The 23,443-nt window shown below is 37.3% G+C and overlaps 2 protein-coding genes across 2 annotated transcripts; one reads left to right on the top strand and one right to left on the bottom strand.

Annotated features, from left to right (window-relative positions):
• Positions 1-2,012: 2,012 nt before the first annotated feature.
• tacr2 (tachykinin receptor 2) lies at positions 2,013-5,579 on the top strand. The gene is made up of 5 exons (XM_016457782.1): positions 2,013-2,559; positions 3,776-3,970; positions 4,227-4,377; positions 4,834-5,030; positions 5,214-5,579. The coding sequence occupies exons 1-5, from the start codon at positions 2,165-2,167 to the stop codon at positions 5,404-5,406; spliced, it is 1,131 nt and encodes a 376-aa protein (XP_016313268.1). The 5' UTR covers positions 2,013-2,164; the 3' UTR covers positions 5,407-5,579.
• Positions 5,580-8,110: 2,531 nt separating this feature from the next.
• On the bottom strand, positions 8,111-22,145 carry hk1 (hexokinase 1). The gene is made up of 18 exons (XM_016457781.1): positions 21,864-22,145; positions 19,094-19,256; positions 16,816-16,964; positions 15,841-15,960; positions 15,575-15,670; positions 15,371-15,470; positions 14,892-15,075; positions 14,644-14,799; positions 13,448-13,681; positions 11,683-11,987; positions 10,992-11,140; positions 10,234-10,353; positions 10,053-10,148; positions 9,834-9,933; positions 9,505-9,688; positions 9,046-9,201; positions 8,713-8,946; positions 8,111-8,605 (listed from the first exon to the last, which is right to left on the bottom strand). The coding sequence occupies exons 1-18, from the start codon at positions 21,924-21,926 to the stop codon at positions 8,473-8,475; spliced, it is 2,742 nt and encodes a 913-aa protein (XP_016313267.1). The 5' UTR covers positions 21,927-22,145; the 3' UTR covers positions 8,111-8,472.
• Between the last annotated feature and the right edge of the window lie 1,298 nt (positions 22,146-23,443).

Here is a 23,443-nt window from a genome sequence, read left to right as displayed (position 1 = left end):
TTTTTTCTTTTTCTTTTTCTTTTTCTTTTTTACATAGGCCTATATACACATATAGATAACCAAAAACAAGAATAACAAGAATAACCTCAACAGATTAAGCCTGCAAATCTCTGGCAGAAATTTCAGATTTAAAAATAATAATAATAATAATAGTAAAAAAAAGGTAAAATGGAGGTAAAATGCTCTCCTTCAAGATGCAGTCCGTAACTTTTGGCGCTCTAGCGGTTAATAAACAGAACTGCGTGCGTCTTGCGGAAGAACATTGTAGCCGGAGCTACTTCTCTCTGTTTATGTCTATGACGAATCACGCAGGTACTGGGCTACTCCGCAGCGGTACCTACCCGAACCAGTCTAAATAGTCCGAATATAAACACTTATTATAGGTGTACCTTAGTGATTCAGGACAAGCCAAAAACACGGTTTGGAAAATGGATTTATGGTGTACTCGTTTATTATATACATTTTGAACACAAAAAAGTTACGGACTGCAGCTTTAAGAACAATGTGGATGAGGATGATTATAAATCAGCCATGCAATGTGTTAATAAAGGATTGCTAATTTAGCAATGTAAAATATTAAATGAGGGGTGAGAGGAGTAACTGCACCAGCCCTCACCCCAGAAAGTACAGAAAGGGGTCTAATTTTTAAAGAAAGTAATAATAGCTTTTGATATAATTATTAATAATATTTAAATGTTTAAGTGTCATTAATGTAACATACTAAATTAACTACTCTGTTTAAATTTTATTTTGATAATTTAGTTGAATAATTGAATAACTGATGACAGACAATGCAGAATCCAAGTAAAAGAGATTCATATGAAAGGTAATCTGTTAATATATTTAATTGTCCATTAAAAAGTAAAGATATGTCATAAATAGCAACACTATGAATACAAATTTAATGATTCCACTCAACTAACCTACAGATGTCTGAAATGTACATCAAATTAATGGTAATATTACATAAAACCCCCACTAATTACACTAAATATTTAATTTCAAAATAATAACGACTTGGGTTCTGTGCCAAGTCTCAACTCAACTCAACTCAAACTTTATTTATAAAGCACGTTCAACACCACGACTGGAACCAAAGTGCTGTACAGAGAAAGATAAGGGGGGAAAATATTAATAAGAAGAAGAATATAAAAACAAATAAAAAATAAAAAATAATAATAGTAAAATAAAATAAAAAAATTAAAATACATAAATAATAATAGATGAAGTCATCATAAGGGTCTAATTTTATCTTTTTACTTCAAAATAAAAACTGTTACTTTTACTACACAAATCCAAAAACATTGATGTGTCCACAACTCCCTCATTATCAACATTTGATATTCAACATAACACGTCACAGATTGCAATTTTCCAAAGACACAAAATAAAAAATAGCGTATAGCCATTAATTAAAAGTGCTGGTAAAAAAATTAAGGTAAGGAGGGGGGGTTGGTTCATCTTACCCTAATTCGCACAATAATGAAAAAGACAGATCTTCAGACATCAACCTGAAATATCATATAGCACTCGAAGTGTCCAAATAAGAGTAATGTCCACTAACTCACTATCCACTTCTTCCACCTGCTGCCCAGACACCTGTCTCACTGCTCTGACAAAATGAACTAATATCACCTCACACAATTGGAGAAATGAGGGGTATCTAAGCAAGGTCTCAGCAGAACAAGTACAGCAGACCTCAAACATGCTCTAAACTGTGACATATTTCCATTAGTGTGCGCTACAGGGGTTTGGCGATTATTAATGACAGCAAGATGTTCACGGTTAACGTCTCAAATGCATAGTACCAATTAAATATTTTGCGCTCTTTTACCGAGCTTTTTAGTAGGAGTGTAGGATGCTGTGCGTCACAATGCGTGCTTGCAAGAGTGTTTCATCCAACGTCATTGCCTTGGACCCCACACACCTCCAACACTTGGCACACATTCCTTCAGTTTTTCAGTGCTATATCATCCCTTCGGGCGCAATAACGCACTTCAGCAGGCGGTTTGGACACGAGGCGCAGTGACCACACTCACAGTTTGGAACATGAACTGCTGCAGCTGTCTAAAATACACAAGTTTACCATGTCGTAGCGACAGCAGAGCGAGTCATTCACTGGAATAAGCATACAGATTTATTTATGTGACTACAGACAAATACAATGGATACCACTTTGGACCCCCTTTCAACATCTCTTCTCTACGACGAGGAAGATGGTAACCAAACCTCCACCAATCTATTCGAGCAGCCGTACTGGCAGGTGGCACTATGGGCGATTGCATACTCTTTAATCGTAATTGTGTCCATCATTGGCAATGTCACTGTTATTTGGATCATTCTGGCACATAAACGCATGAGGACAGTGACCAACTACTTCATTGTAAACCTCGCCTTTTCTGATGCATCTATGGCAACTTTTAACACCGTCTTTAATTTCGTGTATGCTTTGCACAATGACTGGTATTTTGGTTTGGGATACTGTAAATTTCAAAACTTCTTCCCAGTAACAGCAATGTTCTCAAGCATTTATTCAATGGCGGCTATTGCTGTTGACAGGTAAGCAGACAACAAAGCACTTCATTGAAAATCATTGTGGTTATTTATACATTACAATTTATAAATTGCAATTAACAATCTAAAGATTTTCAGTTCTTTTTCAATTCACCATAACATGTTCCCATGGATTAGGATAATTAATCATCATACTATGATAACATGACATTAATCGTGCCATAAATCAGTTACAGATTGTAAATTCCTGTGATAAAACATAGATGAGGTTAGATCTGTTACCCTTCTGTTTTTGCTGGTCATATATGGTTAAGAGCTGATCTAAGATCTAACTGATGAATCAGGTGCACTGACATCCACCTGGCAGACCTTGATGAAGCTGGTTCGAGCTATTTTCCCCAGCAGGGATATAAACCTAATTCGACCAAATTTTAGGGTTTGTCAGTGTACATAGAGGAAAATAGCTCTAAATCCATCAACTCGAAGGCTCAAGAATAAACCTTTTATCTGTGCACCACCACCAATCTTCCATAGACGGTCAAAATTAGTTAATGATATTTAATATTAAAACAAATCTTAGATTAATATTCATTTTGGCCCCTTTTAATGATAAATAGCCTAACTCGTAGTTTTATGAGCAATCGTCATGGTTACTTAAAAGGGTTGAGAAAAGCGCTTAAACGCTCATGCAAACTCAATAGACATGGGGAATTGATTAGGACCCACACTTAAGCTTTCAATGGGTCTAAATAAGAACCTGTGCGCATGCAGTTCGAGCGCGCAACGTCCCCGAACATGTAATTTACCTGCGCGCGTAATATTCCGTTTCCCTGAAAGTCCGTTTAGTGCGCGCAAATAATGCATTTGTGATATTCCTGGATAATCGATTCCAGTTGACCTGGTGACTCATGAGCAAAATGGGTAGGGAGACTTCGCGCTGAGTGTGGATTGTGTTCTGGTAATTTAATATAAATAAGAGTCTGATTTAGTGACCAACAAGTAGATGATAATAATCAAGCATGGGAAATGACGCAAACAATCAATCTTCTGTTTCTGGATGTGCTCCTGTTATACAGTATGCATGCAGAAAATTCCGTCCAAAAAAGCTCTGTAATGCACTGAATGGCAATAGAAGGGAAAGTCAACAAAGTGGTATTGCCAGCCTTTTCCATTTTGTTATTCATATGTCAAATTTATGTTACCCTGTCATTTAAAGGCACAAGTTCACTTTCATTAAGATGTTGTTGGCTGAAATCCACAGATACATGGCTATAATCCACCCTCTGAAGCTCAGGCTCTCCTCCACTACTACTAAAGTTCTGATCGGGGTCATCTGGACCGTGGCTTTTTCACTGGCCTTTCCTCAGTGTTATTACGCCAGCACCAAGTTCTACTTCCCTCGGACTGTTTGTATGGTGGAATGGCCTGACGATTATGGAGGGAAACATCAGCTCTCGTAAGAAAAGTGGACAAAAATTGTATCCTTTTATTCTGTATGATTTACACAAGTAGCTTTGCTCAATTTTTACTGACAAGAAAATCATTTTAAATGAGGTTAAACATTGAGAGTAGCCTAATTTTTCACTTCTCAAAGATTTGAATGCCCATCAAAGGCATAACATAGGAATTTAAAAAAATGACAGTAGAGGATTCTTACCTAAAAATGTGCATTTATGTAGATTTGGCTCATGAAGTGCTGCTTGATCTCATAGGTATCAGATTGCTGTGATTATCCTGATCTACTTGCTCCCTCTGCTGGTGATGTTGGTGACCTACAGCCTGGTGGGACGGAGGCTGTGGGGCAGCGAGATCCCTGGAGAAGCATCAGACCACTACCAGAACCAGATGCAGGCGAAACGCAAGGTAAGTGATGCTAGTATTTACTTGTGTAATTTTGTTATTTATTCCAGTTTCTCTGCATAGTCACCGAACTAACTTAAGCCATGTGCCCACATGCACACTCAGATGACTGTACACACTCGGACAGTTGTCATGTTTCTAAACTCTAAATAGATACATATCACTGGTAGCTACATCTGGGACAAAAAGTGTATTATCATGAGCAAATGTAGTTAAGTTCCATACAATTTTAAAATCAGTGGTAAAACCTTCCCTGGGGACAGAAAGCTTTTCTTCTGGCAGAACAGGAAATTATCTTTTTCATTCCTTTCACATTTTTCTTTCTTGTGTCCTTCACAATAATAAGCCCCTCCAGAGAGATTTTTCATTGGTGGCAGCAGCTATTTATGGTTTTGGATTATAGTTCTTTGTGTTGAAAGAAAAAAAAAAGATTCATGCCATTTTTGTAATTTAATAAAGGTTGTGAAGATGATGATGGTGGTGGTGACAACCTTTGCAATATGTTGGCTTCCCTACCACATCTACTTCATCCTGGGGAGCTTCAACAGAGACATATACAAGCAGCACTACATCCAGCAGGTCTATTTGTCCATCTTCTGGCTGGCCATGAGTTCCACTATGTACAACCCCATAATTTACTGCTGTCTAAACCAAAGGTAAATGCACATTACATCGCAGGAAGGAGAAAACATTAGATATAAACACATTAACATGGCTATTTAGTGCAGCATTTGCATTGATGTCAGTTAGTGATCCCTAAAATTGTATTTATATTCTTCAGGAAGTCCTATTCTTAATGCACAGGAAGTTAAAATCTAGCATCTGCTGTCCTTCTTTAGATTCCGCTCAGGTTTTCGCAAAGCGTTCCAGTGGTGCCCCCTCGTCAAGATTTCTGAGGAGGACAACATGGAGCTGCAGCACATGAGAACCTTCTACATGAGACGCAGTTATCGCACTGATACCACCAGCATGGTGGTCCGTAATCATATCAGTGAACCAGGAGACACCACATCCAAACGAATCAAAGCCTGAATTCTACAACACTTCAGTCAGTGATGAGGGTGAAAAACATCCCTGTTGGCGATTATTAAAATCGAGCACGACCATACTTGCACTTAATACCTCACAACAGAATTAGATTTTCCCTCTTATTGTTCTATATTGTGGATTCAGTGGGCTTTACAGGTGGAGTATTCATCTACTCCTATGGCATAAGCACCAAGCCTTATTTGTTTCTGTGCTGCTGCTTGAAGTACAGTACTAGTCCTAGTATGTGTATAGATCAGTTCATTTTGTATATACTGTATACAATACTGTTCAAAGGTTTGGGGTCAGAAAGATTTTTTTTTAAAGAAATTAATACAGATATTCAGAAAAAATGCATTACATTGATCAAAAATAACAATAAAGGCATTTATAATTATATTTCAAATAATTACTAATCTTTTGAACTTTCTATTCATCAAATAGTCCTGAAAAATGTATCAGTTTCCACAAAAATATTAAGCCGCACAATTGTTTTTAACATTGATAATAATAAGAAATGTTTCCTGAGCACCGAATCTGTGCATATTAGAATGATTTCTGAAGGATCATGTGACTCTGTAGACTGGAGTTATAGATGCTAAAAATTCAGCTTTACAGTTTTTTTATTGTATTTTTGATCATATAAATGCAGCCTGGCTGAGCACAGGAGACTTTCAAGAACATAAATAAACATATTACTGACCCTAAACCTGAACGACAGTTAACCATGTTAATTCATGCACCACTATTGAGCAATGAATGTTTTAAGCTGTAAATATTGGTTAAATGTCAAGTGGCATCTCTAAACGTAAAAACAGAACTGCAAAATTACCATTAAATTGGTCAGAGCATCTGTACCCAAAGAGTATGGATTGCTTGAGCTATACAGTCAGGTGCAAGCAGTATGATGACTGTTGGGTTGATTTGACAGCGTTGGAAAAAGAGAGACAAAATTAGGTGGGAAATATGTGTTATTTATAGTGGTCGAAGATATCATGTATATAAGCTAAAATATAAACAAAACCAAACAGTTGTAATTGTACTGTAAATAGTCAAGCAAGCTTACATTTCAGTGGATATATTATATTTAATATACATCTGCATGTACTTCCATACGCTTGACTGATTAAAGAGAATTTAGTATGTTTGCCACAGTTTTACCCGAGATATTTCATTTCAAAGTTAATATGTATTTTTTTCTTTCAAGTACAACATCCAAGAAATTCTACAATGTAATAATTAAGCTGTATGTTTTCTATATACAACTATTTTGTTTGTTATGCTGTCACATATAATGGCAGTGGGTAATGCACAATTAATATTTTTATTGATTTTGTTGGTAGAAATCTCATTTGTTTGTTTGTTTTTCTTTTGTATGAGTGCCTAGGATGTTTAATTGTATGGATGTATGAAATCTGAGTAAAGGATATTGTACAGTTACTGCATTACTAGTGCATTACTAGAGTTTTGTCAAATACAAAAATGTAAAATAGAACAGAGGGATTGAGATGTACCCAAATATGACAACCCAGGTATATAAAGCTAACAACAACAACAACAAAAAAAAACAGTAAGTACCCAGTAGCCACAAAAATAAGATAAATAATCTGACTCTACTACACCTTGAAGCTTCCGATCAATCAAGGCTCACATTTGGCTCCCTTAAGATAAAGTTTAAATCTTTATTTATTTGTGATTTTTGTGATATCAGTAGCCCATTTAATGTCTAAGTGTGTAAATAAAAATACTGCAAGACAGTTTTAAAAATTAATAATAAAATAACCAGCATTTTCACTATAACAATAAGAAATGTGATTGGAGGATAATTTTAAAATTGAGCCATATTGTTCAGGCATGCTTTTTTTGCATTCACCTGGCAAATCAACTGTCAATACATTCATTCAAGATAGATATTATAGGAATTTCTTTTATTGCACAAACAATCATAGGATCTAAATACTGAATGAAAAAACGCTACGGTGTTTGGGCAACCGCGAAGGACACCACAGAACACAAATTGAGTTAATCAAAATATTTTTATGGATTTCCCCTATATAGGTTTTTCCAGGAACATCTATTTATATAGTGCAACTATGAAATAGTACAAAATCAGTGGATGCTAGACCTCAGTTACCAAATAAGGCATGCATTCATCAGATCTCTGAGCCACTACACAGATTTACTCACATCAACTACACAGGATCACCCACAAATAACCAGCCAGGGCACACAGAAGGACATTTACTGGGAATCAGTACCGATAACCCGCAGATCTGCATACACACACAGCAAAAAGCTGACAAAAGCAATACGCATGATACAATCCGCTAAATTCTTCGTGAATGAGAGGGTAAGACTATTTCTGAGAAAGTGGAAATGCAAAGGCAATAGGTTTCCTGTCCTTGTTCATTTGTACGGCGACCAGTATAAGGGGCTTGAATTATCAGGAAGGCAGCTGTGACTGCGAGACTGAACTTGCCCGTCTTCCTCACTTCGACCGTGACCAATGAGGAGGCTGTTATGGTTAGCGAAATGTTCCTCAAATGTTTTGCAATATTCACACCACAAACTGCCACACAGACAACTGACAATACGCAGAGGTTTGGAATTAGCTTGGCATAATCGCAACAAAACACCTTCTTCCCCCAGGTATCCATTTCCTGTCACGTCTACCATCAAATATAAAAATAAAATAAATAATATCTTCATATACTTGGTCAAATATCTTAACTTTAATGTTTGTAATGTGTTTACATTTCTTCCCTTTTTCCAATATACATCCATAAATACTTTAACAACAGTTTAACATCTTTATATAGTTTGGGTGGACACAGATGGACCAACCCCTAATAACACACAAAGACATACACAGAGAAAGGCTGACAGGAACATGTAGGAGTGAGATACAAAGCAAAGGGGTCAAATCACAGCTCTGGGCATGAGCAGAAGGATGTGCCGGATCGTGGTGGATGACAGCCGAGTCACAGCTGCGAGTGGAAATGTATACGCTCTGCGAGAGAGCTAGAGAAGGAGCTGAGAGCTTGTTCGATGCAGGGTTCAGCTCTTTTGTTCTTACTGGCGGAGGCGGCACCCAACGGCGGTGATCAAGGCGGCACCTTTCCCGCTTCCGTCTTCTGAGAGCAGGAAGTTGACGTTGCATTTGGGGGCTAGCTCCTTCACAGTCTGATGCATTATCCGTGAGAAACTGAAAAGAGAGCCATGAGTTAGGTACCACATTTACGCCCATCACTTGGAAATATGTACTGAAGCTATAAATACAATCATAAATACATTAATTTTGCATGCACTTACTGTGGATGGAGCTTATACAGAGTGCCATCCACCCCAACGGTGATATCCAGATGGTCCAGACCACGGTTTTCTCGGATTTTGTCTACAACAGCGGCCATTCCTGCTCCACAGATCTGGGCAGCCCGGCGGGAAACAGCTCCACACACTTCCTTGACGATAATACTGTCGTCACACGTGCTGTCCAGGCCCAGGTGCTGCAGAATGGACCTGACCTGCAGTAGCGCCAAACGGTCACTAGAGGGAAGAAACAACCATTAAGCAATTTTAAATATTTAGGCATTTCAGTCTGTCTGGTTTTTGTGATGAAATATGGCAATGTAATTTGAGTAGTACCTCTCGATTTGGGAAAGGAACTTGGTTTCAAAGATACCCCTGGTCTTCAGGGTCTCAGAGATCTGTCCTCTGAAGAGGAAGCCACGCTTTGTCAAGTCAGTCAGGATGTTCCGTACAATCTCACCCAGGTACATCCCACTGCACATCTTCTCATACCTAAAAGTGAAAAAACAAACTTTCAATTTTTAGATCTCAAATATGCCAAAACATTATAAAAAAATATGAAATACTGCACACCATCATTCAACAGTTATGGATTGATAGGATTTTTGTAATGATTTTAAAAGAAGTCTCTTATGCACACCATAATGCTACATTTACATTCTTAAATTATGGTACAGACAGTAGGTTACTCATCTGACCAGTTCTTCCAGACTTGCTTTCTTACGTTAAAACATTTGCATCAATTTATTTTTACATTTTTCTTTTCTTCACACTTGACTGGGTAAAACGGCTCACTTTTGTTTGCCGGCATTGAGGGAGAGATCATCCACAGCATTATCATACTGAGTCCTGATGTCATCCAGGCAGCCATTATCTCCAAATGCTCCCCACTCCATGTTCACACACATCCTGCCGTCCACGCCATCGACTGTCTCAATGTTTCGTATTTCCTCCATGTAGCAGGCATTACTACCTGTTCCTAAAATCACACATATGAATATCTTAGCATGTTCTCTTAACTCAAATGTGTATTTAAGACTCTTTACAATTTAGAGGTACAATTTTATTATTTGTCACATTTGATATATTGAATAATATTTTATAATACATTGTATTGTATTTACCTGCAATTAGCCCAACCTCACATGTGGGTTCCTCATATGCGCAGGTCATCATTGTACCCACTGTGTCATTCACTATGGCTACAACATCCAAATCAAACTCCTGTACATAATATAGCATATACAAAACATTTGTCACACAAGGATCAAGATTTAAAAATGAATTACTTTATAAAATCTTGTATCATCTTGTCACATTTCTGACAGTATGCCATAACTCACCTCTCTCCTCTTGATAGCCTCTCTCAGGAGGCCGACAACATCTTCTCCTTCACAGTCTGTGGCTTTAAAGCCCTTTGTCCAAGTTACCAGCATTCCCTGTATTCATCAAAGCATGATAAATCATCAGGATTTCATTCAACAGATGAGCAAATGAAGTTGAAAACGCAAACAGGCAGCTCACCGCATCCAGACTAGTTTGTCTGCAGGGGAAGGAAAAGGTAAAGCCCAAAGGCAGGCGGGCATTCTTCATCCCCATATAGTCCAGGAAGTCAGATATGCAGTACACAATGTGATCAAATAGCTGCAGGTGGTATGGAACAGCAATTAAAACCATTTAGTGTTGAAATGTTAGTGTTGAAATTTCCTACTGTAAATATTTCAAAGCTTCATTTTTGATTAGTAATATGCATTGCTAAGGACTTCATTTGGACTACTTTAAAGGCAATTTTCTCAATATTTTGATTTTTTTGCACCATCAGATTCCAGATTTTCAAATAGTTGTTTCACGGCTAAAAAGTATCCTATCCTAACAAACTATATATCAGTGGAAAGCTTATTTATTCAGCTTTCAGGTGATGTATAAATCTCAATTTCAAAAAATGTACCCTTATGACTGGTTTTGTGGTCCAGGGTCACAATAATACTTTCCAATTTAAAAACAAAAATAAAATTCCTGTGATGCAAAGCTGAATTCTATGCAGCCATTACTCCAGTTTTCAGTGTCACAAGATCCTTTAGAAATCATTATGATATGCTTGTTTAGTGCTCAAAAAATATTTATTATTATCAGATTAACATTTTACATTTTTCAGGATTCTCTGATGAATAGAAAGCTATTTTTAGCGGTATATTTTAGGTTGTGTACAACTAAATAAAAGATGCTTTTTGTGTAAGTCTAGTCTTTTAATGAGGTGCAAATACGTCACAATGACCACACACCTCTTCTCCGGTTCCTTGCATTACTTCAATGGGAATGGCGTAGATTTTATTATGCATCTCCACAGTTCGTTTCTTGCCACTGCGAATCTTTACCAAAAGCACCCTGAAGTTTGTACCTCCAAGATCCAGAGCCAAAAAGTCACCATTTTCTATATAAAACAGAAAATACAGAAATGCAGAGAAGTCATGAATCCCGCAGCATACAAAAATGTATTAAATAATGCCAAATTTATAATTTAGGATAGGAATGAGAGGATTTTAGACAGCATAAAGTTCCTGTGCCATTGTTTAATTTTATTGCTCTATTTGTGAATTTAGACGGGTTTTGAATTCTCAGCCCATTTGCTCAGTATTTATATTTGTTGGATGGTGAAAACACATCTGGATGCACTATTCTTAACTGAGCTGCGTATTAAAACTCTTCACCTTAAATCACTATCAGGGATACAAAACAATGTCATGTGCCTGTATTGAGTAAACCTGCCGGGGATTATACTATGATGCAATTCAACAGGGATAATGGGAATTTAATTGACTCATAGCAGAGTAGCAGGCAGATTTTAGACAAAATGCAATTATGATACTACATTTTTAGTGAAGGAATGGCAGATTATGTCTGGGGGAACATTGACCATATAGGATTCTTTGCCTATTTTTAGGAAAATACACTGTGTAGCTGTAGATCTTTAACCTGTTCCATCTGGGGTGCTCCGCACATAAGTGGGCAGCATCTTGACGGTGGCTGTGCTTTGGGTGTTCTTGCTCAATCCATTCTGGATCTCAGTTCTCATTCTCTTTTTCACCTCCAGCAGTTGTTCTTTGGTCAAACGGAACTGTGCCAGCGTCTCGGCAATCTGACGTGTCTGATCGGCCAACCGAGAAGCCCAGGCTGTTACCATTGCAGCCCCTTTGCCACTTCCACTTTCAGAGAGCAAGAAGCGAACATCAGACTCTGGCACCAGACGACGCACAGTTTTGTGCAACCGGCGGGCATACCTGGCAGAAACAGGGGATGTGGATTTAAAAGTCAGTCTGTATATTACTGGTGTGGAATTTTGACGACTCTTTCTGTAGGTTACATTTTCGCCTGTAGGTGGCGACATGCGACTGGTTAACGGAATGATTCATTCAACCGATTCTTTCAGAATTATTCATTCAGGAAGCGAGTCAATGAGTCATTTATTTAAACGATTCATTCAGAAACAGTTTCGTTCAGGAATGAAACACAAGTGTGGAGGAGCGAAAATACACAAAGTAACTGACAATGTATCTAAAATGTAAGTTACGCAGTATTAATTTCTCCATCATTTAATTGTTCCTATACATATCACGCTTGCTATTGAGATATTGCCTATGCCTACATAGACAGTGAAACGGGATACTGGTTGTCAAAAACCTTTAACGGTCATTTAACCATTTGACCTTATAGTTCGGTTCACACAGAACCCATTTTGCGCTTAAAAATGCAAAGGAATGGGGAAAATTAAATCCTGCTAGGTTATTTTCTATGTAACGTTAAACATGCGCTCGATGGACGTGTTTGACCATTGCGCTCGTCTTGAGCATGGCGTTCCCAAAATGTTGCGCTCACGTAAGTTTACCTTTTTTAAACGCATTAAGACGTTTTTTCAATGGAAAAGAATGCGTTCTGTGTGCATGGCTTTTAATTTATTAAACATTTTTTACTTACATGCCGCGTTTTTAGAACTCCTGTCAGGCGCGGAATGAGTGTCACTGACAAGAAAAACAATGAAAAAGCGTTTCGTGTAAACGTTTACTTAGAATACGTAGAATTTAACTTAGAATGCAGAGACTGAGCTATCGGAATCGAGTATTCCAAAGCGTCGCGTAATAAAAAGAGATGTCAACAGTTATTTGAACAGTTGACGTTAAGCGTTTTAAGGCTTTGTGTGTCCAGCTTATGTGAAGGACAACGTTCTTGCGCAACACACTGTCCTGTAGTCATATCTCTTCGCAGTACAGAGCACTGCTATGTCCTTTAGGTTTATTTAAAGACTTACTGTCTATTCTTACATTCAAAGAGGCCCGTAAATTGTTGTAAATAGGTGACATGAATTGCATAGAAATTCATTCCAATTTAATTATCAACTTAACTCTCTCAACTAATCTCTCTGTAAGCTTTTAAGGTTCAATTTAGTGTCCAGATATAAGGTCTGTGAGTAGAGTGTCACAACAAATAGAGACGCAGCTGCTCCTATGGAAACATACTAAATGAGTATTAATAGAACTCGCCTTTGTCTGAAGAACAAGCCTTTGTCTGAAGAGCCCTCAAGAGGGTTCAGCGCTCACCCAGGGTGTCACATGCACCTGCATATGTTTTCCCAAAACCCTCTGTGATGACTTACTATAAATGCTGTGTACATACATACTATTTCTGATAAGTCATGTTTTCATCTGATTTTAGTCTGATTTGATGATCTGAATGTAATACTCACTGTGGGTGCATCTTGTACAGGGAACCATCGATGCCCACTGTGGTGCGGAGGCGTGGACTGTTCTTATTGTCCTTGAGACGTGTGAGGATTGCACCTAGAGTGGCAGCAATTAGATTTGCAGAGCGAAAAGAGACAATAGCGCAAACATGCTGCACAGCAATGCAGTCGTCTTCAGATGGCTCTACACCCAAGCGTGTCAAAATCTCATTGGCTTTGGTAAGTCCTTCTTTACTCCTAAAAAAAAAAAAGAGAGGTACTGTTGTAAGGTTTAAAATATCATGATTTTTAGAGTCATAAAGGACCATTTATTGGCTTTAAAGGAATGGTTCACCTAGGTCCGCTCACCCCCCAAAAATGCTGAAAATGTACTTACCCTCAGGCCATCCAAGATGTAGATGAGTTTGTTTCTTCGTTGGAACAGATTTGGAGAAATTTAGCATTACATCATTTGCTCACCAATGAAGCAGTGAATGGGTGCCATCAGAATGAGAGTCCAAACAGCTGATAATAACATCAAAATAGCCCACAACACGACTCCAGTCTATCTATCAATGTCTTGTGAAGTGAAATGCTACCTATTTGTAACAAACAAATTAATCTGTAAAAAAAAACCCTGATGGATTTATTGAAAAATGGTGGATTTGTTTCTGACAAACAGCTTTACATAATGCGTTAATTGATGGACTGTTGATTGATGGACTCATGTGGATTACTTGTGGACTACAGAGATGTTTTTATTAGCTGTTTGGACTCGCATTCTGACGGCACCCATACACTGTAGAGGATCCATTGGTGAGCAAGTGCTGTAATTTCTCCAAATCTGTTCTGATATAGAAACAAACTCACCTACACCTTGGATGGCCTGAGGGTGAGTACATTTTTTAGAACAATTTCTTTAATTTCAGCCCACTATAGTGACAGTGATTCAATTTTTTAAATTAGAATTAAGTACATTTTTAAAATTAAAGTTAGATCATCATTTCTGAAAAAATGTGTTGTTTATAAACTGAACACTTAGATAAAACTCAAATTAACATGTATTTTGGAATGTTTTAATATACCTTAAAATGCTGATAATGACAGAATTAAACTTTTTTTAATTTAATTTAATTAATTTATTTTATTTTTTAAATTGAATCTTATTTATGGTCATTATTGAATTAATAATAATCATAATAAAACGAATGACAACTCACTTTTCAATTGCAGAAACATGCTTGGTGTCAAATTTTCCTTTTGTAAGCAGTTCTGGGGTAATGCGGCCCTCAAACAGCAGGCCTTCCTTAGCCATCTTGACCAGGATCAGCCTCACCAGCTCACCCATATACATCCCACTGACCATCTTCTCAAACCTGAAAACAAGACAACATTCACCTTTACCTCTTCAAAAGTTATGATAAAATAGGCTGAGATTTTTGAGAGCTTTTAAAGTTCTGTGACTTACAATTGCTTGCCGGGGTTGAGGGACCCACGATCAATCTCCCTGTCAAACTCAGTTCGGATATCCTCCAGTGTACCGTCGTCTCCAAAAGCCCCCCATTCAGTATTAATACACATCCTGCCTTCATCTCCCTCCACCATGTCAATGTGTCTGAGCTCCTCCATGTAACATGCATTAGTGCCGGTACCTGAGGGATCACAGCAGCATATGCCCATCGCAGATGTTCAAAAATCCAGAAGCTTTGATTCAGCATATTTAGCATATCAAATATATTTGTGGTATTCACCATTCATCTGTACACTGAGGTAAGTTAATTTTACAATGCTGCTGTGAGCAAATTTCTTTTAATTTGAATTTGTATGATTTACATGGGCATTACACCTCTACAATTCTAATTTTAAACTCATTTGTTGTCCATTTAAGAGTTTAATAAAATACATAAAATAGAGCGATATTAGTATATATATATATATTTTTTTTACCTATAATAATGCCGACTTCACAGCGCTGGTCATCAAAGCCACAGGTCATCATAGTTCCCACAGTGTCATTGACAACAGCCATGATATCTGCATCATAGTCCTGTAAGTGAATTATTACACCATTAAATTCTTCAGTAAAATGTCTAAAATTATTATCCACCTGTATACCATCCATAAAATAATAGATAACTTTATTGCACTCACCCCACGTTTTTTGATGGCTTTATTTAGAAGCTTTACTACATCCATTCCCTCAACCCCACTGGCCTTAAAACGTTTTGTCCATGTTAGCAAAACGGCCTGTAAAAATACAATAGTAAAAATGTTGTCATAAGTTTTAGGCAGGATTCAGTAAAAAAATGTAAACCTCAGTTGTGTAAACTGGATCTGTGACACATAGTAGTAGAAATATATGAAATGTAAATGTCATAATTTCTTGGCAAACCACATCGAATTTATTGTTCTGTTACCTCATCCAGTTTGGAGTGTGCACAAGGGAATGAGAACGTGAAACCCATGGGAAGCTTCTTGTCTTTAATTTTTTGTTTCTCCATGAAGTCTCCAAGACATTCTGCAACATGGTCAAACAACTGCAAGAAATAATGAGTATGTACAAGATGAAGACAATTAAGATTGCAGACAAAAGGTTGGCTTAGACAAAAGATCAGAACACCATTTATATCATGACAAATCTCAGAAGATTTTAGCATAGCGTAATGGATATGAAAATGTTAATGTATTTGGATTTGGTGGAATAGATCTGCTATGCTGCTGCCGCTGAATTGTCGCAAAGCAAGTACAGGAACTTAATGCTGCCAATATAGCACTGCTGTATCTGCAATACTGCTGATACAGTGCTGTAAATATTTATGTAAGACATATATTGCTGTCTTAAATGCTCACAATAGCATATATAATAACCCATAGTAGATCTAGATCTGTACAGGTGGAGCTAGGGAAGGTGGAGGGTTTCAGACAGTGGCGTGCAGTCTCTGGGGTGGGGGGGCACATATAAGAGTACTTTAGAGTCCGCGATTAAAGGGGCAGGGGCTCGAAACCCCCGCCCCCCTCCTTTGCACGCCACTGGTTTCAGAGGAATTTTGAAAGCTTGCTGCGAACTGCGCTAGTGAATGCTAAACAGTCATTTAAATGTAAAGCAGCATGCTCATTGGCTGCGTATGCAACATGAACAAATCAACTTGTACCAAGTAGTTTAATGCTGTGAATATCATCAGTTTGCTACAAGGACCCATCAGCCTGCGCCATCTAGAGTTTCATAACAGAACTTGGTATTTAAACCATCTAATGTACAATAGACTATGTGATATTAAAGACAATCTTCAGATGACATTGTTCAATATTAATTAATATACTTAATTTTACACATATATTCAACAAAAATTGGTTGTTTATGATTTCAGGTAGATGAAGAACTGGTCATGTACCCGTGATCCGCTGCCGTGGATGATGTCCTCTGGAGTCTCATATATCTGACTTTCCATCTGCACTGTCTGTTTCTTCTCATGAGACACTTTCACCCGCAGAATACGGAAATTAGAGCCGCCCAGATCAAGGGCAATGAAATCTCCCTTCTCTGTAAGTGAATTAAAGAAATCATCAATATTACAAGTATTCTTCTACTATCAAGAGTTCACAAGTTAACTTAAAGACATAGTTCAGCCAAAACGACATGAGGATGTGTAAATGATGACAGAATTGACATTTTTAGGTGAACTTTCCCTTTACTGATACTTAAAAGCATGTAACATTAAACTAGTTAGAACATTCCCCTTCTGGAAGTTGCTTTATTAAGCTACCTAGGTACCACACTGTCGCTGTTATCTTTATGACAACACACCAGAAACTTGACTGGGTATAGTGTACCATTCTTTTAATGGTGAGACGGCATCAACATTTATTTTGGTTGTGACCAAGGGGGCTTAATCAGGAATGCTTTTTTTAGTGAGCTGGCCAAAGACAGAGACAAATCACCCCAGGCAGCACTCTCACAGCGAGACAACATGAATTCTTACAGATTCTTCAGAAAATGTTTGCAGTAAAATGGTGATTAACAAGTGTGTTTATGCCATAGATTAAACAGAATAATGAATAATTGAATAAAGAATAATGCCAAGAGATGTTTGCGTTAGGTCAAAAATGCTCTCTGTAACCGTCTTTTTGGTTCTCGAGGCTCCTCGACGTGTCTAGATTGTCGATATTATGTGCAGTGCTTGTTGCCAAGCAACACTGAAAATCAAATGCCTTTCTTTTTTCTTACTGTCTTCTGTTTCTAGGTTGGAAATGAGGTGTCTGAGAGTGTGAAGATTTTGAATACTGTAAACTCAGCATCAACTGGAAAGGTCAGTTAACAGTAGTTGCAGGTTATTATAGTAAAATGTTATTCGTATGAAAAGGATACATAACAAAACCGTTTCAACAACCTAAATGTATTTTTTTAATGACTGAACTGATCTGAACACCAAATTTAATAGGTCGTTTAACAACATATTAAAACCATTCCAGGAAAACTTTTATCATTTAAATGATAGATGAGTATGAATATAAAGGGTAAAGTTAAGTGCAAGTCACACAAAAAGAGACCTGGCAAAATTGAAACTATACTCTGTATCTCAGATGATCTGTTATATAACATCTAAAATCACACCAAACCACATGAAATCAGATTCATTTGTTTTAAATGCAGGTAACATTAAATCGGATTTGTCCATGTTGTTCTAATTGTTTTGAATTACTTTGCTGCTACATGAGCAATAAATCTGCCATCATTAACTAGAATGAAACTGCCTTTCAGAACACATTGTAGTACGAATGCTAACAAATTGCACTGAAGTCAACTTTCACATGCCAATCTGACTGGGATTACAGCTCATATAATCCATGATGTAACCCAGTGGATTTGGTTGGATGCTGCAGGGCATGTACAAAGGCAGGAGCACATTTCAATGCAGCTCTCAATGTGTTATGGCACGGGGGAAATCGGTTCAATATTGTGAGCACACAGTAGTAGATTCACCCCATTCAATACTATGGTAAATTTGCATAGTAAATACATTTGGAGGCAGGCAAATGTTATTAATTCAAAAGCTATTTAAAATAATCTAACCAGAATGTGACTTTAGAATGTTTCAGATGTAACCATTACTTAGCCTTGATGCATATTCTTGCAATTGATTAAACTGTGGCATGCAGTACTTAATATTCTTCTTAAAAATGGAATAAACAAATGGTTAAAATGAAAATCCAACAGATTGCCAGCACTATTGTGCTATAGGAAGTCTACACTTGCAGCAATACAGGTTAAACTAGTTTTCTTCACAACTTGCAAACAGATTTTTAATGAATACCTTCTAAGGTTCAGGTATCTTTGAGGGCATTTATTTAAAGCGTTAATTCAATTGTAAGCATCTGACCTCTTCAAATCAAAAAACAACATTTTGGTCAAACTTATTGTTCTTTCTTTTGTCAAAGCATTTAAAAGAAGTACAATGAAGAAAGCTGACATTTCTTTTCAAGACTGTTTTGCCCTGATGGACAGAACTGCTGACTCCACAGTTTGCTTGACACTAATTTATGAGGAAAGCCCGGCTGATTTTTATTTCCATACACGGCATCCTTTCTCAGCTACTTAAGGATTCTGTTGTCAGATAAAAGTCTTTTAAGGCATTTATTTACGATTTATGGCCTTATAAATGATAAGCTCACCTGATCCATCAGGAATGGACCTTACGAAGGTGGGCAACATCTTGACGGTAGCTGTCGGATTAATGTCTCGTCCCAATCCGTTCTCCATTTCCCTTCGGAAGCGGGCCATGATGTCGCGCAGCGTCTCGTCAGAGAACCGCATGGCGTACAAGTATTTGTCAATCTACACAAATGGACACAAAATAAACAAATTACATTGTGCCCTTTGCCCCCACATTTTCTAAAGCACCCAGGTGTTTGTTAGTAATCAATATTGATGATCATGTTGAATGCAGTCAAGTCATTGCCTGTCAGTTGTTAGGTCAGTGTGTCCTTGAAATATATGGCCTGTTGCCTAGATGCAGACATACCAGAAATATGGGCAATGCCGTTTATAAACATAAGACGATATTCATCAGGAAAATGGCTAGTGGAAGATGTTTCACTGCAACAAAAGTGAATTAATACTGGAAACATAAGCACCTGCTCTTGCATATGCTGACTCATGATTGAGCCTTTAACTGTAGTGTGAGCACATGAGAGATTTAGGCTAAAATCTGTGTATGATGCCACTGATGAACAAAATTGTTTACATTAATATGCAAAGCGTTGTTCTTTACATTCTGTATTTGGTGATTCACTTGTTGCTTTTAAATATGCAATATACAGATTAATAACTAGTATTCTGGAAGACAATATATTTACTATATTATATATTATGTTATTTATTATACATTTATTATATTTGTGAGTTTATATTTATTTATTAATTGTAATTTGTTCGAAATTATTTTTCAGTCAGATACATAGTATAGTCTTCCAAATCATAGGCAAATGTTAATTTTGATAAATGCATTACTTTTTACAAAAATCACATGTAAGAAACCGTATATGCCAGTAAAATCTCTATTTACATGATGACATTTCTGCATGAAGATTACTACAATATCTTTCAAGCTGTTGAATTTGTTTTGTTAAAAAAACACAAGGACAGTGTGTAAAATGGGTCATTGCGTAACCGGCATGAGTAACATCCAACTTCCTCGTAAAAACATGAGAGCAGTGATAAAGCTGCCAGGACCGTCTAACTGAGGGTGAAGAAGAGAATGGTGGCTTTATCTTTAAATGTGCTAAGAGCACTCACATGTTCTTCTGTCTGTGTGATTTGTTTGCAAAGGCTATGTCATATACGCTTATGCTTCACCACTGTTTAATCGCTTATTCACCAACTTCCTGTCACATTATCAACAAACTTTTATAATCAAATTATATGTATGGCATCTATGGGTCATAAAACTCTTATCAGGAGAGAGTAGCAGGTGCACAACTGAATCAACCAGGATGGGTTTCATTTCAGTCTGTCATGCCTTACATGTAGTTATAGTAACCATGTTACACAATACAACTGTTGCTTCTTACTCTGAAGTGTTAATGTGCTTCTGTGGAACAGTGTTGTTACTGTTAACTAAAACTATTAAAAATAGTAGATTGAAATAAAACTGAAATAAAATAATTACATATTTCATGAAATACTTAAAATACTTACAAACTTAAAAAGCGAACAAAAATAGAAATGTTGTCTTGGCTGTTAACTGAAATAAGTTTAATAACTAATATATAAAAAAAGACTAAAATGAAAGTATTAAAATAAAAGCTAATTAAAAATATTACTAAATTCTATAAAAGTGTATTAAAAATACTAAAATAACACTGTTGTGAAAATTAATAATGAGGCCTATAAAGTATCTGACTTGTATCCAAACCATGATGACTTCTCGACTCACACTGCCTGAGAAAGTGCCACATATGAAACTCTACATTTCAAAAGTTTGAGGCAAAAAGAATATCTGGTTAATTAATTTTGTGCAAATATTTTCAAAATAGTACTATATAAGAATTCAGCACAATATAACGTAATAAGGATGGCAGAATTTAGTTGTTGTATTTTTTTATTACAGATTATTAAAATGGGGAAATGTATTATATTAGTATCTAATCATATTCATAAATAATAATCAGATTTTTTAATCGTTTAGGAAAAATTAATCATAGAAATAAATATATAAACCACCTATGCATTAATATTAAATCTGTGTGCTAATATTAGAGTATTTCTCAAATATTTCTCAGTAATTCAGTTAAGGTAGAATTATTTAATAATCACATTTAAAATGGTATTTTTAAAATCAAGTTTCTTTTTTTTTTTTTTTTTTTACTAACAGAGTTAAAATATAAAGAGTGCATATCCTCAAAGTGAGACACACAGGCATGTGCATACACGCAGGCCTGCTCTGTTTACACCTTTCCCTCCCTCCACATTGCATTCAAACAATGTCAAAACTGTCAAAGGCAGTTAGTCAGCTGTTGCAACCCGACACTCTTCCTACGGGGGAGGGGGTTGATGCTCACGACCACCTTCCCCCACTCAGACGTTCTCTCTAATAAGCACGTTCACACAGAGACACACACACAAAAAAATCGTTCCTCTCCTCATGGCCGCTCCATTACGCCCCACATCCTGCTTTCAAGGACATTGCAGCATGAACCCGACAACCTATGGCGACGGCGTTGTGTCGTCATTTGCAAGGGTATACCTCGTCCTCTCATCCTCGCCGTCGCACATTGTGTGACGTAGAAGCTGCAGATGGGGGCACGTGAGATGAGGCGCGTCTCACGACTCTCTGCTGTAAAACGCAGGCCCGTGTCACCCATTGTCACGCGTCTGGAAAAGCTTGCAAATGCTCACGAGGGTTTTGAGCAGCACTTGTTAAGGACAAATGATGAAACTCACCTTTTTGACCTGGTCATCCTTCAGTTCAGTGAAGTAGTAGGCCAGAAGCTGTGCCGCTATCATCCTGCTTCACCTCTTTGGTGAAAAAGCAACAGAAGAGAGAAGGACAAGTCTTACGATCCTTTCCAGTGAGGCAGACAAAACAATTTGAGCCCAGAAGCAACGTGGGTTAAGTGTAAAACGAGAAGCCGGCACGTAGGGGTGTTCCCTCCCAGCGTTACGCCAATGTCTGACTCTCCTCGGCCTAGGAAGTGAAGCTGCATATAATGCGCTTGCAAGAGATGCAGCAGAGGCTAGGATGGGGAACAGCTAAAGCCCTGCCCCCTCACTCTGCTCCTATTGGCTGAGCTTTATGGGCAGGCTTGTGAGGCAGAGCACAGCTGACAGCCGCCCCCTCCTCTGGCTCTCCTTCTTGCTTCTTCCCCTCAGATCCCACCTCCTTCTTCCATTTTATCCGCTCAGTCCTTTTCAGTCTTCCTTCTTCCTCATTCTCTTCCACTTTGAGTGAAAGAAAAAGGGGATTCACCTAAGAGGCACGTATTGCACGTTCTCAGTCCGTCACATACTCAAAGCCTCGCCGCTTGAGATCTTAAAAGTAGTTAGGTTGGTAGATTTGGGTGGAGAAGCAAAAATGCTGAGTAATGCTATAGCCAAAGTCATATCAGCACAGATGCGCGTTTCCTGTTTATACAGTTCAGAGACAGGACCGTTATAAATGTGTGACGCTGGCAGAAAAAAAAGAGACTTCTTGTGACGTTATTTCAAGGGTAGTCGGCAGGGGGTTGGTCAAAAGGATGTCGGCAAAAGTGACATTAGGGGTCAGTCTGGAAAGGCCTGGCCTTAAATGTGTGAACAGCTGGGGATGATTTACATTTGACAACCAGAGAGGATGCGCATGACATGTTGTGTTAAAATACACATAATGACACAATGCAAAGGAAATTAACTCCTTGTCTTACAATATCCATGTCATTATGTGATTTAATTGTCATTTAAAATGTTCATTACAATGACTGAGGCTCTAAAATAGCCATTTTGCATCACAGAGATTTGATACATGCACTTGTTAATTTCCTGAAAAGGACGGCAACACTTAAAAAAAAACAAGCGTTAGGCAAATGTTAAAATTATTTAAAAAATAAAAAGTAAATAAAATAAAACTTTTTTAATATTAAACAATTAACACCCTTTGATATATGATGGATGTTAAATGCTTATGTATTAAAAAATAAACAATCGGTACCCTATAATCTGGATATTATAAATGCTAATATAATTAAATAAAAAAAAATCCCTGTGATATTAGCTGGTCTTAAAATGCTTATGTATTAATCAAATAAATAATTAAAACAAATGGTATCCTATATTATACAGTATAAACTGGACATATTAAACGCTGATGAAAATATAAAATACATTTAAAAAATAAATTCAACAATTTATATATTAAATGCTGATGTGAGGAAGTTAGCCTAAGCTAGATAGGGTTTATTTGACAGTATCTCAGGGGAATGTCACAGTGGAAAACTTTCAAGGTAATTGGAAAATCCGTGGAAGCGGGTGAGGTGATGGTAACACAG

Source organism: Sinocyclocheilus anshuiensis, unplaced genomic scaffold (assembly GCF_001515605.1).
Source record: "Sinocyclocheilus anshuiensis isolate Anshui unplaced genomic scaffold, SAMN03320099.WGS_v1.1 scaffold63, whole genome shotgun sequence".
In the NCBI taxonomy this organism is placed as follows: domain Eukaryota; kingdom Metazoa; phylum Chordata; class Actinopteri; order Cypriniformes; family Cyprinidae; genus Sinocyclocheilus; species Sinocyclocheilus anshuiensis.
This window is presented reverse-complemented; position numbering and strand designations above follow the sequence as displayed.

What these genes read in the sequence shown, in the direction of transcription:
- hk1 (XM_016457781.1), bottom strand. Translation starts at nt 21,926, where the DNA reads ATGATAGCGGCACAGCTTCTGGCCTACTACTTCACTGAACTGAAGGAT. An exon ending in GAGCACCCCAGATGGAACAG is followed by an intron (nt 11,141 to 11,682) that starts GTTAAAGATCTA and finishes TGTTTTATATAG; the next exon opens with AAAATGGTGACTTTTTGGCT. An exon ending in TTCCTTTCCCAAATCGAGAG is followed by an intron (nt 8,947 to 9,045) that starts GTACTACTCAAA and finishes TCTTCCCTCTAG; the next exon opens with TGACCGTTTGGCGCTACTGC.
- tacr2 (XM_016457782.1), top strand. Translation starts at nt 2,165, where the DNA reads ATGGATACCACTTTGGACCCCCTTTCAACATCTCTTCTCTACGACGAG. An exon ending in GCGGCTATTGCTGTTGACAG is followed by an intron (nt 2,560 to 3,775) that starts GTAAGCAGACAA and finishes TGAAATCCACAG; the next exon opens with ATACATGGCTATAATCCACC. An exon ending in GGAGGGAAACATCAGCTCTC is followed by an intron (nt 3,971 to 4,226) that starts GTAAGAAAAGTG and finishes TTGATCTCATAG; the next exon opens with GTATCAGATTGCTGTGATTA.